Source organism: Penicillium hordei (assembly GCF_028827395.1).
Source record: "Penicillium hordei strain IBT 12815 chromosome Unknown utg000003l_segment0_segment0, whole genome shotgun sequence".
Classification (NCBI taxonomy): domain Eukaryota; kingdom Fungi; phylum Ascomycota; class Eurotiomycetes; order Eurotiales; family Aspergillaceae; genus Penicillium; species Penicillium hordei.
This window is the reverse complement of record NW_026623144.1, coordinates 1,296,995-1,318,072: the sequence shown is the minus strand read 5'-3', so window position 1 is coordinate 1,318,072 and position 21,078 is coordinate 1,296,995. Positions and strand designations below refer to the sequence as shown.

Sequence of the window (21,078 nt, the reverse complement as noted above, 5' to 3'; positions counted from 1 at the left end):
AACGGAAGTCTGGTTATGCATACAGGTTGACAGAATAGGAAATATACAAACAGCCATTCCCATATTCTAGCTCTCGGGCCGGGGCGGGAATATAAGGTAGGAACATTCTTGGCACATGTGGCGATTTGCGGGGAAAGCATGAGTAAATTGACGTATAAATCCAAAATCGGACTGTAGCCGAGATAAGACCAAGTAACTATGCATTCTGGCGCAGTGGGCCGGGCCGAGGGCAGTAATAGCTATAGATAAGCTTAGACTGAATCGCGGAAGGGTCATCCGACTCTGTAGCCGGATCAATGGTCCGTAGGTTATGCTTCAACTCCTAGGTCTAATGGGGAATTCCTTTGGTCGTATAAATAACAAATTAAACTCGTTCTCTCCATCAAGCCAATTAACTTCGTCTTTTCCAAACAAACCTCAAACGAGAACCCTTGAACACGTCAACATGCCAGGCCGCCTTGAAGGAAAGATAGCTCTTGTATCGGGCTCAACCCAAGGCTTCGGACGCGGAATTCTTGAGACCTTTGTCCGTGAGGGTGCGGTAGTACTTGGACTGGACCTCCAAGCCACCGATGGTCCCGTTGATGGCTATTCCGAGAACGTGGCCTACCAGATCAAAGCTAATGTTGCCGAAGAAGAAAGCTGGGCAAAAGCGGTAAGTTAAGCCAACCTTCCTCCTCAACACATCTCTCACTTGCTAGTACTATAATGCTGACTTTTCTTTCGTATAGCTCGAGACCTCCATCACAAAGTTCGGCAAAGCTCCGTCAGTTGTCGTTCACAATGCCGGCTGGTCGTACCCTAACAAGTCTGGACTCGATGTGACCGTGGAAGAGTTTGACCGTCTATTCAACGTCAACGTCAGAAGTATCTATCTTGCTTCGAAGGTCCTCATTCCTGAAATGAAAAAGAATGGCCCTGGTTCCACCGTTGTGATTTCTAGCGAGAATGCTATCCGCCCCGGTGCTACGCAGACATGGTATAACGCTACAAAGGCGGGAGTCTCTTCGGCCACAAAGTCAATGGCCTTGGAATTCGCCAGAGACCAACTGCGCTTCAATACTATTTGTCCGACCTCCGGAAACACGCCTCTGCTGAACAAGTTCGCTGGTATCGCAGATGGACCAGTTCCCGCGGAGATCATCAAGGCAAAGTGCGAGTCGATTCCAATCGGCCGCCTCGTTGAACCGTCTGATGTTGCAAATGTTGCTCTCTTCTTGGCGGAGCCTGCAAGCTCAATTATCAGTGGTGTTGAGATACTGGTCGATGGTGCACGCTGTGTATAGAGACTATTAGAATTGAGCATGAGGTTGTCACAGGTCGCCGACGGAATTTGTCGCCTTTCATTGGGCCCATTTTCTATAACGCATCGATAGTGGACTACAATTAGAGGAATTCTATCGTAAATGTGATCTACCCATAACACTTATACTGTGATTTACTAAAATGTACATAACCTAAAATAACGTCTGTACATTGTGATTTGGACAGAATTAAGTTAGTATTTCACTCGCGAGCAAAAGAGGCATTCCATTCACTTGTAGTGAAAATTGCATTACTGAATAATCTTTTCCAGATGGGCGATGTACCAAGCATCCTTTCGAAGCCGAGTATGCAGTCGTCGACGTCAAGTAATCCCCCAAGCCAAGCTCCCCAGTCAAAGAAACGTCGAAAATTAGTTCCTACCGTTGGTCCTGAAATGTTCGAAACAGTCCTCAATTTTTCGGGTATGCTGGCGGATATAAACAGCGATGATCCTGTCGTTCGGTCTAGTGAGAGAGAAGTGACAGAGAAGTGAGAGAGAAGTGACAGAGAAGTGAGAGAGAAGTGAGAGATGGAAGTGAGAGATGGAAGTGAGAGATGGAAGTGAGAGATGGAAGTGAGAGATGGAAGTGAGAGATGGAAGTGAGAGATGGAAGTGAGAGATGGAAGTGAGAGATGGAAGTGAGAGATGGAAGTGAGAGATGGAAGTGAGAGATGGAAGTGAGAGATGGAAGTGAGAGATGGAAGTGAGAGATGGAAGTGAGAGATGGAAGGTGGAGGGCGGACTCCACGGCGATCATTATATGTTAAATTCCTATGTATGGGTTATATGGGTCTAGATTTATGGGTTTACAGGTTACAGGAATGCGTTGATTTAGCACTCTTTACGATCAGCATCTGTATACTCTCTTGGAGCACTATGAGGTTCCAGTTCGGCGTTTGGCTTCGAGTTCTTGCTTCAGTTAGATGAAGCGCCTGCATAATCATACGTAACTAGTTAGACTGCAACAGATTAATTGAACTTTGATTGATTGATTGATTCCACACGACCCAGTAGAACCCAACGTATCTATTTAAGTGTTCGATCTCCCCATAGTAGCTGGTGGACTAAAGTGTCATCATGAAGTAATTAAGCTCCGAGGAACAGTTAAGTAGTACAAGTGGACAAGTAACATTCATTAAAGAGCAAATCAACCTTACTCCAGTTTATCACCCCCTTTATTAATATATTTATATAATTGTGATACGATTGAATCATCTGCGTCTTCTCAAACAGCCTTACGTCTGAGGGTCTGCCTGTTATTTTCCCCTACCTCAGTATCACCGAGATGGCGGAGAACCAAGGCAGCTGTGACCTTGACCTCGATGGCAGCTTTCTCGAGGGCTTAACCCCTTTAATTAAGAGATACACATACCATGGAAAGTCGCAATTCTTTGATATTCTCGGAGCTGAATCCGCTCACTTCGAATCCTCGATTGACATAAGCGAATTCCTCCTCTTTTACGCAAGTAAAGAGACCATCGAAAACATTTTCGATCCTTGGAACGAAGACGAAGACCCTTCTATCTCAAAGCTTTGCACTTCATTTGATACAACAGAACAACTCCTCCTGATCACTATTCCTTCATTCCCACACTCTGCAGCAGCGGATGTCGTGAACACTACGATTCTCCAGACCCTGATACCAATGGGGTTGATCACTGCTCTCCGCGGATATCCGGGTGCAACAGTCGAAGGGGCGGACCGAGGAAAACAACCCAATTATGGCTGGGGACCCAAAAGAAGAGTGCCTGGTCAACCCCGCGGACCGTCTATTACTCTTCAAGTTGCGTACTCAGCATCGGACTTGAAGTTGACCTCTGATGTCCGATTTTGGTTGAACCCTGATTACGGCAATGCGAACATCTGCTTGACACTGCGGATCGATAGATCTCGACCGGAAATCCGGATCGAAAAGTGGGAAAGACAAAACAACAAAGCCCATCGCTCCCAGGTCATCTGGGTTACTAAACAAGGGCGCCAGCTAAAAGTCACTGACCACCCTCTTCTTATTCCCTTTGAAAGCCTGTTCCGTTACCAGTCAACTTGCCCAAGGGAGAAAGAACTCGAGATCTCACAACAGCAACTGGAGGAAATTGCGACGACGATTTGGGACGTGCAGTGGGACCAGGAGGGCTGGTAGATTTCAGTTTTTTTCCTTCATTTTTCGATGCTATTGCTAATCCAGGATCATACGAAGGGAGTTAATGCATTCAGACCCGAATAGTTTAGTTGATTCAATTCAACATATTGATTTATCAACTATAGTGTTTAAATATATTTATCCTAGCTCCAGGGGGAGCCAGAGATCTAGAGTTAACTTTTGGTCCCGGGATCTCTCGTGAATCTTCCAAATACTATCTCCATTCCAACTAAGAAGTACGATATTTATAGAAACATGCTATTTCATCCACTCGAAGACGCGTTAAATGAGAGCTTGGTTAACGGTATGATTAAACACAACGATATGATGAATACTCAGATCATATGTAAATATGAACTATCTTTCAACTATTTCAAGTTCCCAGCTAATAAGAAACAAAAAATACACCAACTAACTCGTTATACTTCGCGTCCTTAGGTGAGAGCCAAACGGCCACTGCCACTCAACATCAGAAACACGTTCAAGTGTCCATCAAATCCCACTCAAGCCTTGACGACGTCGAATCCTTCCTCCCAGTTATCTAGGGCCGCCCGAATCTCCATAGCATAAGCGGGGATACCAGCGGAATAGCACACTGGCTCATAAACCTTGCCAGGGATGCTGCCACCCATGTACGTTGACCGCACCGTGGGGAAGAGAGTCTTGTTATTGAGCTCCACAACATGACTCTTCCATTTATCAGCAGCCTCAACCTTGGGATTGATGTACTTGATCTTATTGGCCTCAATCTTGGAAATGGCGTCGGAAATCCACCGGCCTTGGACTGCGACTGACGTGGGGCCATTGCTCAGGAGCGTCGGGCCGTGTGCACCATAGATGTGGAACATATTGGGGTAGCCGCTCACGGTGGTACCAAGATAGGTCTTTGCGCCTGGGATCCATTCCTTCTCGAGCTCGGCGCCGTCAATGCTCCTCAGGCCGAGCTGGGTCATGACGCCGGTAACAACATCCTAGGAATGTCAGTTTGCACTACATTTCTGGTGTGTCAAAAAGGACTTACAAATCCAGTTGCGACAGCAATAACATCAAGTTCATGGTGAGTTCCGTCCTCGAGGGTGATACCAGTCTCGTCAAACTCTTTGATCGGGTTATTGTTGATGTCGACCAGGTGTACCGATTCCCGATTGAATTGTTCGTAGTAAGTACGTTCAAGACATGGCCGCTTAATACCGAAATAATGCGGCATTTTCCGAGGCGCAAGCAACTCCCTCGTAACGGGGTCACCGATACGATCACGGGTCTTCTTGGCCCAGAAATTGTACCACTCTTTGTTAGCCTCGGGGTTGAACAAGCTATCCTTGTACACAGCGACCCAATAGCGAAAGCCACCCTCCTTCCAGATGCTCTCGTAGAGTGCCTCGCGTTCCTCGGGTGTATCGTCAAAGGTGTTGCGCTCGCACCAATCATACAGGAAGCCGGCAAAGCTGGTCTCGCGGTACCGGAACAGCTCTGGGTAGTAGGGCTTGATACGCTCCTGTTCCTCAACAGTGAGGTCTCTCTTGCGCATGGGTACCGCGAGGTTAGGGGTTCGTTGGAAGACCTTAAGGTCGGAAGCCTCAGGACCCCACGCCTGCGTGATTTGCACACCCGAGGCACCGGTGCCGATGATACCACAGCGCTTGCTTTTCACGTCGATTTCTTCCTCGGGCCAGAAGGATGAGTGGTGCACGATACCCTTGAATTTATCCATGCCGGGCCACGGGGGAATGTAACGTTTAGCGGCCTAAGCAGTTTATTAGTAGGTCTTAGTTTGACTGAGGTGTGAAATTACTTACAAAGCCGGTACCAAGGACGAGGTATTTGGCCTTGGTCGTCCGGCCATCTGCAGTTTTAATACTCCATCTTCCCTCGTTCGTATCAAACTGAGCTCCAACAACGACGGTGTTGAAAGCGCAGTCCTTCTTGATGCCAACTACCTTGTCAACGTGATCGAAGTAATCACGTAGGTTTTGGTAGTTAGGGTAGTTGTTGGGCCAGTTCCACGTATTGTATACCTCGGGCCAGGAGAACTCGTACTCAGGGACTTCGGAGTCAACGCCGGCGCCAGGGTAGCAATTCCATCGCCAGGTGCCACCCGTGTCGTTGCCGGCCTCGAAAATGACCGTCTTGAGGCCGCGATCACGAAGCGTCTTGAGCATAAAGATACCGGCTATCTCGTTAGCTACTTAGTAGATAAAGCATGGAATAAGGGCTTACCAAAACCGGCACCAACTACTAAAGCATCGACCTCGAGATTTTCGGCATATGGTCCAGTCTTGTCGGCGTGAACTGTTGAGTAGTCGGTAAGTTCAGTGTTATACTTCTTCGGCCTGGAGACCATCTCTCCTATGCTGCCCATTTTGCTTGCGATTGAAGATTGAAAATATCAAGTGTTGCTGTTGTTGTAACTAAACAAGACTGACGATTGGAATATGATAAAGCTTTCTTTCCCGGGCACGTCCTCCTACTTATAGGTTTCCTTGTCCATGTCTTGCTGCGGATGTTAGTATATGGTGCCAACAATATCCTACTCGGTGCCCATGATACAGATAACCGCAGGGTACCCCTCCTTCATGCACCACGTGGGGTGGACTTTTGTAGCGATGGTGAGAATGTGGCTTTTTTTGCCAGGAACTTCAGTCCTCGACTGGATAGATTCTAGGTTAGAATATGAACTTTGAAGACCTCCTACAAGCATTAACCCTCATGTCCTTATTATAATCCCACTTTTATGGTGTCGTTTTCCATTCGGACGAGCAAGAAGAACAATTTGATTCTCCGGAAGAACCGGAGCGCTTCAGAGCTGCATTGTCGCGATGCCCCTTACACTTTGCGGTACATGTCACATTAGGGCTTGCATTCCTCAGCCTGCCACCACAGAGTATACTGCAGCTGTGATAGGATCCCGCCGCTAGTTGCAGACGGAGCTGCGACACTCTTGGAAACTTCCCCGCACCCGGTTCCGCAATCCACAGCGGTTCCGCAAAGTCAGTTGGGCATGGCCGCAGCACTGGGGAAAATCCTCGGTACACGCGGGAATCGAAACAGTATCTCCTGCTGTTTGAAACTATTAAATAAGTCACGGTTCCATGTTCCTGATTTTCCTCTGTTCTTTTTGATGGATCCGACCTTTTGTCGATACAGCATAACAATCGTCTATTCTATTCCAGAAAGGTATCAACAACATGTCTCTAAATGCGCAGGCGCATTCGCATATCTGTGATATCATAGACAAAGCCTGCGAAGACCAAAAGTCAGGTATTCCAGGGACCACAGTCGTGGTCGTTGGGAAAGATGGCAACGAACTATTGGCCCATTCTGCGGGTAATCGAGGCACGGGATCCAATGACCCCATGACCTTGGACACTATTTTTTGGATTGCATCTTGTACAAAGATGTTGGTTGGTGTTGCCTGCATGCAACTGGTTGAGCAGGGTGTGCTTAAGCTAGATGATGCGGATCAAACAGAAGGTCTTTGCCCTGAATTGAAGAGTCTCAAGGTTTTGCTACCAGACGAGAGCCTTGAGGAGAAGAAGCATGGAATTACCCTGCGTATGCTGTTAACCCATACTGCTGGATTCGGCTATACATTTTTCAATGAGCGATTGAGACAGTGGTCATACCCGGTTGGAGTGGATGAGTTCTCTGGGCGAATTGAAGACATGAAACGGCCTTTGCTATTCCAGCCCGGTGAAGGCTGGGAATATGGCGTAAGTACCATTTATCCAGAATCATGAAGGCATTTCTGATGACAATAGGTTGGTATCGACTGGGCGGGGATCGCACTGGAACGCGCAACTGGCCTAACGCTCAACGACTACCTACAAAAGAATGTCTTTCTGCCTCTTGGAATCAAAGACATGTCCATGATCCCGAGCCACGACATGCGCCAGAGGCTGGCGTACATGAATCATCGAAGCTCAGATGGTACACTAAGACCTCGAGACCATCTCCTTCGAGCGCCTCTGGTTGTTGATCTGGAGAACGACGCTGAAGTAGCTAGAGTATTTAACAGCGGTGGTGCGGGTATATTTGCCAAGCCGCAGGAGTATTGCAGTAAGTCACGAGTAGCTCCAAGAAATCTGTCGAGATTCTATACACTGACTCATCTCCGCAGAGGTCCTCGCTGTGCTGTTGAATGATGGAACGTGTCCTAGAACAGGCAGCAAGTTGCTTCAAAAAGAGACTGTCGACGAAATGTTCTCTAATCAGATTCCCCGATTCCCCAATTACAGCCGTCAAAGCATCCCAGATGCAAAGCCGGACCAAACCAACCCCATTCCTGAGTTATACCCAGTTGCTGGGAGCCCGCCACAAGGTTGGGGCCTCACGTTTATGATGAGCAATGGCGGTCCAACTGGGCGGTCGAGTAGCACAGGGCACTGGGCTGGGCTGGCGAATTTGTGGTGGTGGGCGGACAGGGAGAAGGGTGTTGCGGGAATTGTTTGCACACAAATCCTGCCGTTTGCGGACGCTAAGGTGGTTGGGCTATGGGGAGCAGTTGAGGCTGAGATATACAAAGCCCTCGATAGGGCTTAATGTGGGAGTCCTTATTGTTTCTTGTTCTATTTCGCTAGTCTGGGATGTAGAGAATACAAACTTTCTGCTTCTCTTTACATATTACTTATATACAAAGCCCCTATAGTCAAGCCAATACGTTTTTCCCAAGACCTGCAAACAAAGGATGCTATTTAACCTTCACGGATGTGCGGACTAAGGGAATTCCGTGGAATGCGGGGGTGGGGGATTCGGAGGTCCCAATCTCAAGATCTCCAAGGTTCGCCTGGATCCCCGCGTTTGGGCAACTTTCAGATTCTCACCACCTCAGGGGAGAAAACCCGAGAATAACAAGTAAAAGTCAATAACGGTAGTCGACATGCCTGTCCAGAAACGAGCCACGGCTCTTGCACAAGGATCCAGATCCAGGCGTCAGTACGGCTCTTGCGACCAGTGCAGAAAGTCCAAACGAGCATGCGATGCACTATGCCTGGATCTGACTAGACGAACATTGGTCAATAACGTTGATGGCCAGCGACCATCCTGTTCGTACTGTGCCAGAACAAATAAACGATGTACTATGGAATGGGCACGATCACAAGCTCAATCTACTCTGAGATCTCCTCGCCAATACCCCCTTTCTGGGCATGGAAATCGAGATCTTCTCTTCCCATGGAAGTCCAATGAACTTCAGGCTACAACTGGATTTGAAACATGGAACAATCTACTCGAACCCAATTCGATACAGGAGCATATGACTTGGGAGTCGGAGTCAGCCAGTGTGAATATGTCGGGGTCGTTACTTGATAATAATTCAATGCTGCTCGGTTCCGTGCTCAACAATACCGAGACTTCACAGGTAATGATGCATGCAGAGACGCCTGGTGCATCAGCATCTACACGATCTGCGTTTGATCTCATGCCACCATACTTCTCTAGTCCCCCAAATACCTCTGCACAACCACCCTCGGACCTCGAAATTGATCCAATGTACCAACAAATGTGGCTGGCTTCCCAAACTTCCCAGGAATCTCAAACATACAGTAGACTCGGATCCGCCCCGTCCCAAACCCCCCAGCAGCCGAGTGACACTTCCTGGATGTGTCTCAACCAACAATACTCGCACTGGAACAGCCCACAAAGGTCACTCTCCCCATTTTCCATAGACCAACAAATGATCAACACATCCACCCGCTGCCTGACTTCAGCGAACCTGCTCCAAATCTACCACGACGTGTTAGAGTATAGCCTATCCTGTTGGTTGAGCGAGATGACTTGTCCCTACCAAGCGGGGTCACGAAGTATCCCTCAGAGTAAACACGAGCGGGGCTCCTCACGGTCTAACATGATATACCAGCGTACCATTAGGCTCGATCGCGTCGCACAGTCTTGCAACCTTCTTCAACTGACACACGCTGAGGACCAGGCCGCGTCCAAGGCTTTGCACCTTGCAATCATGGCGTTCGCTACGCAGTGGGCACAGGGCAGTCACCGGCACCGCGAGAAATATCCGACCAGGCCTCTTGATAATGGCGAGGACGATATTCCAGGTGATATCACTGAAGAATTTGACCGCATTCTCCAGCGCCAATTTTGGGACCAGGCACAGCGTGCACTCCAAGAAGTCACCGATTTGGAGTCTTATAGAGTGGCATGTGCGGAGCTGATCTTTGGCTTGACACAACGGCCATGGAATCCCGGCAATCGGCCCCCTGGACAGGATATACAAGGGCAAGGCCACAATTTTGCTACAGAATCAGTCCAGATAAGATTGAACAATATAATAAACAATGAGGGGCCACCAATATACATGGAGAGAGCAGCTCGAAAAATGCACGCACTGAAGTATCGCTGTGACATGCTCGAGAAGGGCCTTGGCAGGCAGTGCGGCGGTCGCGAGAAGGGCGTCTACGGGATTGAGGCCATGAGTGCCGAAGATCGAGAGACAGTCGGCCTACTCTACTGGATGGCTATCATGTGTGACACCCTCTCCTCGTCCATGAACGAACGACCGGTCGTGGTACAGGATCAGGACTGCGAGCACGAAGGGCAAAAGGAGGCCCAGGATGTGGGGAATATCGATAAATCTGTTGGAGGAGGTCGGTGGAATCTCGATCTTTTTCTGCCAGGAACTCTCGAGCAGACGCATCGAACGCACTGGCCTTGTTCCTATGAGGCCGCCGCTGAAGACATCATCAAGTCAGCGCCAGTCAAGGTTCTTCTCTTCCGCCATCTATCTTACCTACAAAATGCCATTCGCAAGAGTTCCCCTCAAGATCAGATCGAAGACATTCTTCAGATGGCGGTGCTGCTATATGAATACTGGAACAGAACACACGGCGCCTTCTTCGATGAACTGATGCAGAACTACCATGCGGTTCCGCAGCGCATACAGGGCTGGTTTCTCTGTATCTCTGCGCACTGGTATCTTGCTTCTCTAATGCTTGCCGATCTGCTTGAATTTATTGACGACAATTCCCTGGGTGCAGAGGGTGCAACTCATATTCGTTTCGCCAATCAAATGGCGAGGAGAATGAGGATGCACAGTGCCAGGGAGCTATCACATCTGGCGAGAGTCGGTACACCGTCTACTAGTAGTAATAATAACCTAGGTGTGCCGCAGATGTCAGAATTCCACCACGCTGTCAACGAGGGCACGCTCTTGACCGAGCCATGGACGATTATTTTGATCAGAGCATTCACCAAAGCTTGTATGGTCTTTCTAGGTGACGCAGATGAGTTCTTGTGCTACCCCGGGACTACTTTCGGGCATAATAGTCATGATCTTGAGCGAAACATGGAGCAGGCCGAGGATTGTATCAAGGGGTTGTGGCTACTGGGTAAAAAGTCGGATATGGCACGGGAGATTACCGAGATACTTTCACTCACCTTGGAAGAGTTGCGGAATCGTATATAGCTTTTACAATAACGCATTGGCATGCATTTCAATGCCCTTCCAAGTAGCCCGATCGTTCCAGTTTCGGACTGACAACAATCTCCCATGCTTTTCCTTCCTCGTTTTCTGGTTTTTTTTTTGTTTTTTTTTTACTTCAAGCCACAGGCATATAGCTAAGCGCTGAATAAATGATCTCTCAGTAACACAAGACAAAAAACATTCAAAAGCTCAAATCACCAGTCGCGCCACGGCCCCCACACTCTCTCAGCTGAGCTATAGAGTAATACACATTACTGGATGCTCTCCCTCATCTTAAAGCACTATAACTCTTGGCATCTGCACACAGCCACATAATATGGAGGTGAGATAAGGCAAATAATGTGCTGTTGGAGGGGAAATGGCCTTGATTTCTCCTTTCTGTCCCTATAGTTGGTCCATCTTTTGATCGGCATTGGCGTAAATGGGCGACAAGGTGATTATGTCGGCGCTTACCACGCATAGCCCACTTGTATTCTCCCCGTATTTTCAGTGGCAACGAGGTCTCATATCTTGGACTGCATCAGTCTGAAAATCTAGAACTCTTACTCTTTTTCACATAAGTTCACCAAGCGCCTAGGTTGGGACAAAATCTCGTCTGGCACGACCGTCTGAAATTCCGAAAGCCAGAGCAATCAGCATTCTAAAATGTGTACCCCGTACCCTCACTGTCCCAGCGACTTCGAATACACCGAGGAAGTATCACCATGGAAGTTTGAAGGTGACCCTGATATTGTCAGTCTTCTAAATCACCCAATTCACAACAACAATGTGCTATCGTGCACAGAACTCATAGTGTACATTTAGGCTGGCATCGGGGTATGATTCAAACACACACGACTTCTAGCAATTGATCTCCTAATTTGAACTACAGGTGATTACTTCATTCTTCGTCTATGCAATTTTGACCAACCTCCTCGCTTTTTACGCCTACTTCTTTGCCGAAGGGATTGTCCCAGACGACTTTTACAACCACCTCGACTCCATCTTACGTACAAAGGCCCAACTTCTTCTCAAATTCACTACAGAGTGGTGCATCAGCCCTCTGTTTGATAAATCAGCGAGCCATGTCCCCTCCTCATTCCGCCTTCTATGCCGTAGAATTTGGCAGGACCGAGTCTTGAGTATCCGAACAGAGCGCGTCCACGCCATATGCCTCCAACTTGCCGACGTGCAACTCATCACGGGGGCGTCCATTCTCATAATCTTATACTCAACCCATTGCACCATCACACAATATCACTTCCATATTGGGTCGCAACTAGCTTATTTATCTTTCGCGACTTTTCAAGCAACATTCATGACAATTAGGGATCATTTACAAGGCGGCCTCTATAAGCGACTTTGGCGCTACCTCTGGATCGTGGTAATGTTTGGCGCTATATTCCCTACCAGAATCCTGAACTGGAACAGCTATTTTCTCGTCCAGGACTTGTACGGAGCACCCGTGCAATGTGCCCTAGACAAGATGACTGAAGGATGGTATAGCTTAAGTCTGTTCTTCGTGATAGTGGAGTGTGGGATGTTGGTTTGGTCTTTCTACTCTATCACGATATCCCTATTTCCATCCATACCGGATTGTCCCCCTTTTGCTCAAATAGAACGTTTCACGCACTGGGCACTCTCATGGCCATCACGCCATTTGCTTCGAGCACAGAGTCCCGACAGCCCCGCCCGAAAAAAGCGATTCTGGACCGTCATGTTCTTCATGATCATTCCGTGTCGGGAGTTTGTCTTCTCGGAGGCCTTTGGTCTGCTGAGGTTGTATGCAATATTGATGTATGCTGGACACAGTGTGATCCGTGAACGAGCAGAGGCCGCCTACCAGGGGCGCCAGGGTGACGAGAGTGAATGGGGGTTCGGTCAGGTCATGCCTGTCCTTTTGCTGGCCATCCCATTTTCCCAATTTGTGGAAGAACTTTGCCGTATGTACTATTATGTTCTCAACTTGACCACGGTGATACCATTGGCTGGTCTGACCTTTCGTGCACTGATCAGGACTTCAAGATTCTACTTCTAAAAGAGGCAAGCTTAGCACTAAACAGAGTCCTTCGTCTAGTCATGCCATTTCAGCCCGCAATCGAGAGCACTACGAGCTTGCTGTCGTCCTCGATCGGAGTGGACTTGCAAGAGCATGGACAACGCCCTCGCAGACCTCGTACCTCGTAAGTCTAACAAGGATGCTCAACAAGCCTACTTACCTACGACTGCGATTTCCATGAACACATCGTTGACCTTATGTCATTAGACCACAAGGCGAAGAATATTCTACTGGTCAATACGTACAAGTGCTACTCATGGGATCCTTGGCAGTGAGGCTCGAGCTTCGACGGCAGAAGACGAGATGCAAGACAAGCTTGTTCGACTTGAACGAAGTCTTTTTGAGAATGGCATATTTCAAACATGGATGATTTTTCTGGTTTTTTCTCTCTTAGGCATCTTAACTTGGATGACCCTTTCATTAGGGTTACCAATTTAGCTGTGTGGAAGAGAGCCAGGCTTCTTATTCAATACCGACTTATAAACACATGATTTGATTTACCAAACAACCTCTCAATAGGCATAAAGAGCGTCTCCAGCACCAGGGAGAGCACCCCTGCTAATCTTTTTGTTCGTATTCTGCAGCCACCACCTCAACGCCCACGCACTTCCAATGGTTGCAATTCCAAACGCCGTATTTGCCGACATCCCAGTCAAGTAATGTGGCCCATCACTCTTTGGATAGAGGTAGGCTGTGTAAATGTAAGATGCATTAGCCACAACGTTGATAAAGCCAATGGAAGCGGCTTTCTTCTCCGGCGTCTGACCCAGTGTAGCAGATACCCAGCCTAGAATTACTGAATTGACGGCGTATGCACCACTGGCAAACAGGAAGCAAGCCACATATCTTGCACCTTTGTTAAGTGTCCCGCAGGATATAATAAATCCTACAACAGCGACACCCATGGACAATGTAATGTGCCACGTCCGCTCATTGTATCGACCAGAGGTGATGCCAATGATGATACAGCAGATGCTGGAGCACACATATGGAGGGCATGTCAAAACCAAGGTGATTGTGCTGCTGAACCCAAGACTTCCAACAACAGTCGGGAAGAAGTTGTTGAAACCACATGCACTTAGATGCATGTTCTGCATAAAAGCTAAGAGGTACAGGCGTGGGTCGGCCATGGCTTGCTTCAAGCCGGCCAGAACACCCTTTGACTCGTCACTACCGACTGTGTCTCTTTCAATGCGGTCATGAGCAATTTGGCGCTCTTCCGGCGTCAGCCATCGTGTGGTGAGAGGGTGATCTGGCAGCATGAAAATTCCGAGACCGGCAATGCCAAATGTAACCGCGCCCTCAATGATGAAAAGCCACTGCCATCCTTTAAGGTTCATGTGCTGGTCTAGAGTTGCAAAAGTTGCAGCTGCGATCAGACCAGCAACAGCGGTGGCAGCAATATTGCCAGTATACAGGATGGAAATTCGCAAAGCAATTTCCTTGCGCGTGTAGAAAACTGACAGTAGGAACAGCGCACCAGGATAAAACGGAGCCTCGGTGACTCCCAAAAAGAATCGGACGAGGAGAAGACCGATGTAACTTTTTGTCAGAGCAGTACAAGCTGAGACTATAGCCCATAGTGCCATGCACCCGGCCATGTATAAAGAAGGTCGGAACTTCTTTGAGGACATGAGCATGTTCGACGGGATTTGCATCAGGAGATATCTAGTTTCCAAGACAGGCTAAGTCTTGTTTTTTCTGCATTAGGGAAGTCTCCAACATACCCGACAAACAATATCGAGATACAAGTGTTGTACTGTGTTCCGACAAGACCGAGATCCTCTTCGAGGTCGTTGAGACGTGCATTGGCGATAGCATTACGATCGATCTTGGTTTTACTTGCATTAGCTTATGAGCTTGCAATATACCTAGGCAAAGGTAATCCTTACATAGTTCAGAAAATACATTGCCCACAGAATGGGCATGATTCTGAAGTCCAATTTGCGCACAAGTCTGATTTCCGCCGGGTCAATCTTGGCTTTAGCCCCGGAATAATCCCCGTGGGCTTTCTCATCTGCCACTTTGAGGGAGTCAACATCTTCAACATGAGCGTTATTGCACTCTTTGTCTTCCAATGTGGGAGTCGAAGATTGATTCATGGTTTTGGAAAAGATTGCTATAGCTCTGAGGTTTGATACCTCGACCGGGGAAGTGAGTATTAATAGCAAGAAAGTGAGATGAGATAGTGGCGATACCTTCACCCGGTGTGTAGGAAAAACAATTGAGTCAGTGATATTCAAGCATCACGCCACGAGTGAAGGTCATTTATATACAATACTTCTCAGCCAAAGTGGACAAAGAGAGTCCGTTTTATCCTCACGCCTCATGAAATAGGCTAGCGAAATGCCGAAACTCATAGTGAAAACAGAACGAGAAGAGATTGCCAAGATACCAAAACTCAAGCTCAACTAATCCGCATCATGTACTCCAGACTCCGTTCACGAACCCCATATTTTCCCCGCCTTCGACAAGGTCCTGTCCGGGGTAGCTAAAGCCGGGGATTTTTGGGTGGCCAAAGAGCGGACACGTGCTAGAGTTATTACGCGAGATATATGTGCCAAGTATGCCTTGAAGGGATTGGTTTGGATTCTCGTCGGTTCTGAGCCCCTTGCGGACTATATCAACACCGCCAAAAGAGACACACCCGGACTTTGCAATGTCCGCCCCAACACAACAAAGTCAGTTTCCTCTGCAAATATCCCTTTTCCTGTGAAGGTACTGAGCCTTTCTTGTCAAGTGTTTTATTATATGACGGTACAGGCCTCACTCATTTGCATATAGGAGGCCAGGTCTCCGCCCTGAAGTTGGGTAAGTTGTTGATGGAGTGGAAGGTCACCTGTGTAGAATGCACAATCCACCACTATAAGCTATCGCGGATTCAATATTCCAATAACCGCTCCTCTCTCAATCCTATATCTTACACTGTTGTCATGTTAGCTTGGATCCTAGAACACCTCCTTAATATATTCCTGGTGTCGCTTTACGAATTCCTGAACCTCTTGCTTAAGCTTCCTCTTTTTTTATCGTATATTTTTGCTTTTTTTTTATTCTAGGTACACCCGGGGGTAAGCGGAATAATCAAGCAGCTATGAATTGCAATATGATATATTCGATCTAGACAACTCACTCGGTAACTTGAGACGCCCAAACCCCCGAATTAATGCTCTATTGGCAGGATATGTCTCCAGCGACACAACTTATCCTAGCTGCGTTCTACAACTCTTGACCATCGTGCACCCGGCCTATACTAGAGGCCCCTTAGTAATAGCAAATAGGAACTAGTTAAGCAAATGTCTATATTAATTAGTAAAAACCTAAATGTCGTAGGGTAACTTTAATAGGTAAATAAAGGTATTGCTCAAAAGTCTAAACAACTACGATATATACTATACTAATATATCCTTATACATGCTATATTTGCTATCTATACTGATCCTTTTTTACCTTACAACCCTATAAGCTGAAAAGAAACTATTAAATAATAACGTGGTAACATACTGGTAATTACTAGTTCTATTTACCCTGCAACCTCTACCCTGCGACCTCTACCCTGTGACCCTGCAACCTCAGTCCCGACCCAACCCACCATTCTTGTCATTTTACTCAGGTTGGACTGACATGGCTACTCTTGACTCCCTCAAGTGGGCTCTTAGGCAACAGACCACCGTGATGGGGTCATCCCCAAAGCAGCCATTATCAGACATACAGAACAACGCTGGACTCGATATCTCACTACGGGGACCAGGGTGGATGACGTACCAGGACTTTATCGTCCCTCAACTTTTGGAGCTCCTAGCTCCCCTCTTCGACTCGCGTATCAATATCTCAGTGTTGGAAATTGGACCTGGACCGAAGAGCCTACTTGGATATCTGCCCAGTCGTCTGAGGAAAAAAGTCCGGAGATATGCTGCATTTGAGCCCAATGACCTGTTTGCTACAAGGGTGGAAAAATGGCTTTGCTCGACATCAGAGATGGAGTCCCCGCTACCCTGTCTAGAAAGCCCACCTGATATCTATCGAATTCCATTCGACCTGAACGGCAATGCAAATAGTGGCAGTGACACGGGTGATAGCGACGAAAAGTTCGACGTTATTCTATTCTGTCACAGCATGTATGGCATGAAGCCCAAAGCCAGGTTCATCGAACGAGCGCTAGGAATGCTTGTTGAAGGCCCCAAAGATGGAATGGTGGTAGTGTTTCATCGCGACGGGACCCTACACCTCGACGGATTAGTGTGTCATCGAACGACTTCTTTCCCTACCGGAGCCGTTTGCGTGGCAGATGACGACGAGGTACTGGACTCTTTTACCCCGTTCATCGCGGGGTTTGTTATGCAGGATGTGGAGGCGGACAAGACTATCCGAGTTGAATGGCGTAAGGTGTGCCGCGCCTTAGGTCGTCGCGAGAAGACCCACCCAGACCACCTCTTATTCAGCTCGCCAAACATCATGGCAGCATTCACCAAACATGCGACAACTTTGCCGGAGCTGACGGCGCAGGTGTCGTGGTTAGAAGAGGGAAAAACGGTTAAGAACTGGGAAGCTCGTCTTCACCATCCCGCCGCGGTTGCTAGGCCGACAGAGATCCGACACGTCCAACAGTGCGTTCAATGGGCTCTGAAGCACGGGATCGGCCTGACTGTCGTTGGCGGAGGCCATAGCGGTCACTGCCTATATCCTAGCGTCGTTTCGGTGGACATGAGCGCCTTTGATCAAGTACATATCCTCACAGCCGAGGATAGACGAGAATCTGGTTCCGATTGTGCTCCATTGGTCATCGCCGGAGCGGGCTGTAAGACGGGGGATATTGTCCGCGAGACCATGGCGGTAGGTATGACAGTGCCCTTAGGGGCACGCCCTAGCGTAGGCGCGGGGCTATGGCTACAAGGCGGCATCGGGCACCTAGCTAGGATACACGGGCTCGCGTGTGACTCCATCGTCGGTGCCGTTATGGTTAGCGTCGACTCTAGCCAGCTCCTTTACATCGGCCGTGTACCAATCCAACACCGGCCTGTCGGTGCCGTGCGCCCAGATAACGAAAGCGATCTGTTATGGGCGATAAAAGGCGCTGGAAGCAATTTTGGCATCGTCATCAGCGTTACCTTCCAGGTGTATACGGCTCCGATGTTCTCGGTTCGAAAATGGGTTGTCCAGCTGAGTGATAATCTCGAGGCGCGGCGCAAACTTAGTGATTTCGATGACTTGGTCGCCAGGAATCTCCCCCGGAACTGTTCTGCGGATGCATATCTGTACTGGGACAATGGCCAGCTGCAATTTGGCGCAACTATGTTTGAATCTTCCACGACTGGGGTCACTTTTGAAACGCCTATGTCGATAGCCACGCCCGTGGAAACAATCCTCGGACCGGAAGACAATTTTCAGGTCGTGGACGGTGTCGGTTTGTTCGATACCGAGCTGTACATGTCCGGAATGCATGGTGGCCACGCAAAAGGCAAGACCTCATCGTTCAAGCGATGTTTATTCCTAAAACTTATTGGAGCATTGAATGTCGCCGAAATCTTGGTGGCAGCCATTGAGACTCGTCCCTCGCCACTTTCTTATCTCCATCTACTACAAGGTGGTGGAGCTATTAGTGACGTTCCAGCCGATGCGACTGCGTTCGGTTGTCGAGACTGGGACTTTGCATGTGTGGTAACTGGCGTCTGGCCACGCCAACAAGATGGAACCGAGGTCGCTCGTGCTGCCGTGCAGTGGGTCTACAACGTCGCTAGCAACTTGTTGCCTGTGAGTAGCGGAGTTTACGGCGCAGACCTTGGACCGGATCCCAGAGATACCGCACTGGCGGCCAAGGCCTTTGGGTCAAACCTACCACGCCTGGCTCGCCTCAAGCAAAGATCAGACCCGCTTAATGTGCTAGCCTATGCCTGCCCGCTCCCAAAAACGCCCATAGAACAGAAGATTATCATTCTTATAACGGGAGCAAGCGGCGCCGGCAAGGACCATTGCGCCAACATCTGGGTCTCTGTATTCCTTGAATGTACCCATAAAAGATTAATAGCACGCGCAGTCAGCATCAGCGATGCGACCAAGAGAGAATACGCAGCGGCCACTGGTGCCGACTTCAACCGCCTGCTTCGGGACCGTGCGTACAAAGAGCAACACCGGCCAGCGTTAACCACGTACTACCAGAGCCAGGTGAAGCATCGACCTCGGCTGCCAGAGGAGCATTTTCTAAATGTTGTATACGGCGCCGGAGATGTGGATGTGCTGCTAATCACCGGTATGAGAGACGAGGCGCCAGTAGCAGCCTTCTCGCATTTGGTACCAGACAGCAGATTGCTCGATGTTCGTGTCAAGGCTAGCAAAGAGACGCGGCGTTCTCGCCGAGGCTGCTATGGTGGTGATTCTGATGGTGACGACAATAACGAGAATAGCGGACCAAAACCGAAGCCCTTAGACTACAGTCCCAGTCGCATCTTCAACAATGACGCGACCGGAAATGAGAAAGCGAAAATGTTTGCCGAAGACTACCTGCTTCCCTTCTTCGATAAAGATCTTCAGCGACTGGGCAAGATGGTGCGTCCAGTACCCGACTTTCCACGCCCAGGCGTTAATTTCCAACATGTGCTCAACATCTCCCAGCAGTCGGGTGGGCTAGCCCTGTGCACCTCTCTACTGCATACTCACTTCACTGGTGACTGGGCCACAGTTGATATGATAGTATGTTGTGAGGCTGGCGGCTTTATTTATGCATCCGCGTTGGCCTCGCAGGTCAACGTACCCTTGGCGCTGATCCGCGAAGCCGGCAAGCTACCCCCACCCATCGTTTCTGTCCTCAAGAGTACATCTTATATCTCTTCGACATGCAATTCAAGTCAGAGCAGGATTGAGATAGAACGGGATTTGATCCCTAGAGGCGCGTCGGTAGTAGTGGTGGACGATGTACTCTCCACGGGGAATACGCTTTGTGCGGTGCTACAGCTTTTAGGTGAGGTTGGCATTACTGATGTCAGCATCATGATTGTAGGTGAGTTCCCTGTTCATCGTGGCCGACAACTGTTGCGCCAGCATGGATATGGCGTCAATATCCAAAGCCTTTTGGTCTTTGATGGTACCTAAGGAAGGAAAGTATGTTAGAACCTTGGAATTTTAGACTTGCGATCAAGTTGTTTCACTTTTTAGTGTTGATATGTATGCATTTTGCTACATTTACCAATTCCATCTACCGCTTACTAGCCTTTGATTTCACAGGTGTATAACTAGCTGATATACCTTTTTATCTAAAAATCATCAATAGTGCGTAATATGTGAATGTTGTGCTACAAATGATTAGAACGGCTCTCCGGGGGCCGTGACATGCCATCTCCGTTACTCCGCTACTCCGCACCTGATCAGCCTCATCTTCAACAACTCAACCATGTACGACTCCTATCGTCAGTATTTCTATAATGCTCATATATGTCTGAATAACTAACAATATTTTTAGGACCCCACCCTCTTCTCGCCCAGGTCCCACTGACCGTCTCACCCTTCATCAACCTCCCCACCTCCGTCACATTACCCTACACATACAAATCCGTCCCCTCATCTCTACCCCCCTCAGTGACAATCGATCCAAGCAGCCCTGATGGTAAAGCCCGCTATGTCGTCTCCCCCAGCGGTGGGCACGCAGCTCACCCAGACGACGTCCTCGCCGCGTGCCACTCCCTCGAACATCATTTGAATATGGCTCGCGCCAACGCGGACCAAGCGATCAACTCATGGAAAGAGTCGATCAAACAACGCGAACTAGCCGAGAAAAGACGCCTGGCTCCTGGTTGGCTCGACCGCGAAGAAAAGCTCCTTCAGCCTAGCCGGGCCAGTATGTCCCCTGACGCACAGGGTGATGCCCATCCAAGCCTGCTGGATAGCTCTTCCCCAGACCAAGGCTCTTCGCAACTGCCGAGCATGGTGCCGCATAATGATGGAGAGGAGTTGGATAGAGCGTTCGGTGGTCTAGGTGTGAAATGAGGAAGGATGGTCATACAAGAGAGTTAATCCCTCCTTGTTCGTTATATGACAGAGATGCTTGGAAACCAAATTCTCAATGTGGCACTGTGAATCAATCGCCGAAATAAGGTCTCTAAAGGATGCACTATGTTTCGGTGGGCCTTCCAGCGCTAGGCTTTTCTAAGCCCTTGTCAAAGCAGTTAATAACC

At 48.6% G+C, this 21,078-nt stretch overlaps 9 protein-coding genes across 9 annotated transcripts; 7 read left to right on the top strand and 2 right to left on the bottom strand.

The window, feature by feature from the left end:
• Positions 1–445: 445 nt before the first annotated feature.
• On the top strand, positions 446–1,286 carry N7537_005740 (uncharacterized protein; the record flags this gene model as incomplete). The annotated part of the gene is made up of 2 exons (XM_056896797.1): positions 446–655; positions 732–1,286. The coding sequence occupies 2 exons, from the start codon at positions 446–448 to the stop codon at positions 1,284–1,286; spliced, it is 765 nt and encodes a 254-aa protein (XP_056752582.1).
• A 1,305-nt stretch (positions 1,287–2,591) lies between these two features.
• N7537_005739 (uncharacterized protein) lies at positions 2,592–3,446 on the top strand (the record flags this gene model as incomplete). Its single annotated transcript, XM_056896796.1, has 1 exon — positions 2,592–3,446. The coding sequence occupies one exon, from the start codon at positions 2,592–2,594 to the stop codon at positions 3,444–3,446; it is 855 nt and encodes a 284-aa protein (XP_056752581.1).
• Positions 3,447–3,949: 503 nt separating this feature from the next.
• Positions 3,950–5,805, bottom strand: N7537_005738 (flavin-containing monooxygenase; the record flags this gene model as incomplete). The annotated part of the gene is made up of 4 exons (XM_056896795.1): positions 3,950–4,417; positions 4,468–5,190; positions 5,243–5,616; positions 5,664–5,805. 4 exons carry the CDS (start codon positions 5,803–5,805, stop codon positions 3,950–3,952), a joined length of 1,707 nt encoding a protein of 568 aa, XP_056752580.1.
• Positions 5,806–6,631: 826 nt separating this feature from the next.
• Positions 6,632–7,985, top strand: N7537_005737 (serine hydrolase domain-containing protein; the record flags this gene model as incomplete). Its single annotated transcript, XM_056896794.1, has 3 exons — positions 6,632–7,156; positions 7,205–7,502; positions 7,564–7,985. 3 exons carry the CDS (start codon positions 6,632–6,634, stop codon positions 7,983–7,985), a joined length of 1,245 nt encoding a protein of 414 aa, XP_056752579.1.
• Positions 7,986–8,322: 337 nt separating this feature from the next.
• Positions 8,323–10,860, top strand: N7537_005736 (Zn(II)2Cys6 transcription factor domain-containing protein; the record flags this gene model as incomplete). The annotated part of the gene is made up of 1 exon (XM_056896793.1): positions 8,323–10,860. The coding sequence occupies one exon, from the start codon at positions 8,323–8,325 to the stop codon at positions 10,858–10,860; it is 2,538 nt and encodes an 845-aa protein (XP_056752578.1).
• A 663-nt stretch (positions 10,861–11,523) lies between these two features.
• On the top strand, positions 11,524–13,097 carry N7537_005735 (uncharacterized protein; the record flags this gene model as incomplete). Its single annotated transcript, XM_056896792.1, has 4 exons — positions 11,524–11,610; positions 11,683–11,694; positions 11,750–12,800; positions 12,874–13,097. The coding sequence occupies 4 exons, from the start codon at positions 11,524–11,526 to the stop codon at positions 13,095–13,097; spliced, it is 1,374 nt and encodes a 457-aa protein (XP_056752577.1).
• A 331-nt stretch (positions 13,098–13,428) lies between these two features.
• On the bottom strand, positions 13,429–15,018 carry N7537_005734 (uncharacterized protein; the record flags this gene model as incomplete). The annotated part of the gene is made up of 3 exons (XM_056896791.1): positions 13,429–14,584; positions 14,644–14,747; positions 14,809–15,018. 3 exons carry the CDS (start codon positions 15,016–15,018, stop codon positions 13,429–13,431), a joined length of 1,470 nt encoding a protein of 489 aa, XP_056752576.1.
• Positions 15,019–16,537: 1,519 nt separating this feature from the next.
• Positions 16,538–19,999, top strand: N7537_005733 (Higher eukaryotic phosphomevalonate kinase; the record flags this gene model as incomplete). Its single annotated transcript, XM_056896790.1, has 1 exon — positions 16,538–19,999. One exon carries the CDS (start codon positions 16,538–16,540, stop codon positions 19,997–19,999), a length of 3,462 nt encoding a protein of 1,153 aa, XP_056752575.1.
• A 298-nt stretch (positions 20,000–20,297) lies between these two features.
• On the top strand, positions 20,298–20,890 carry N7537_005732 (uncharacterized protein; the record flags this gene model as incomplete). The annotated part of the gene is made up of 2 exons (XM_056896789.1): positions 20,298–20,313; positions 20,367–20,890. The coding sequence occupies 2 exons, from the start codon at positions 20,298–20,300 to the stop codon at positions 20,888–20,890; spliced, it is 540 nt and encodes a 179-aa protein (XP_056752574.1).
• Between the last annotated feature and the right edge of the window lie 188 nt (positions 20,891–21,078).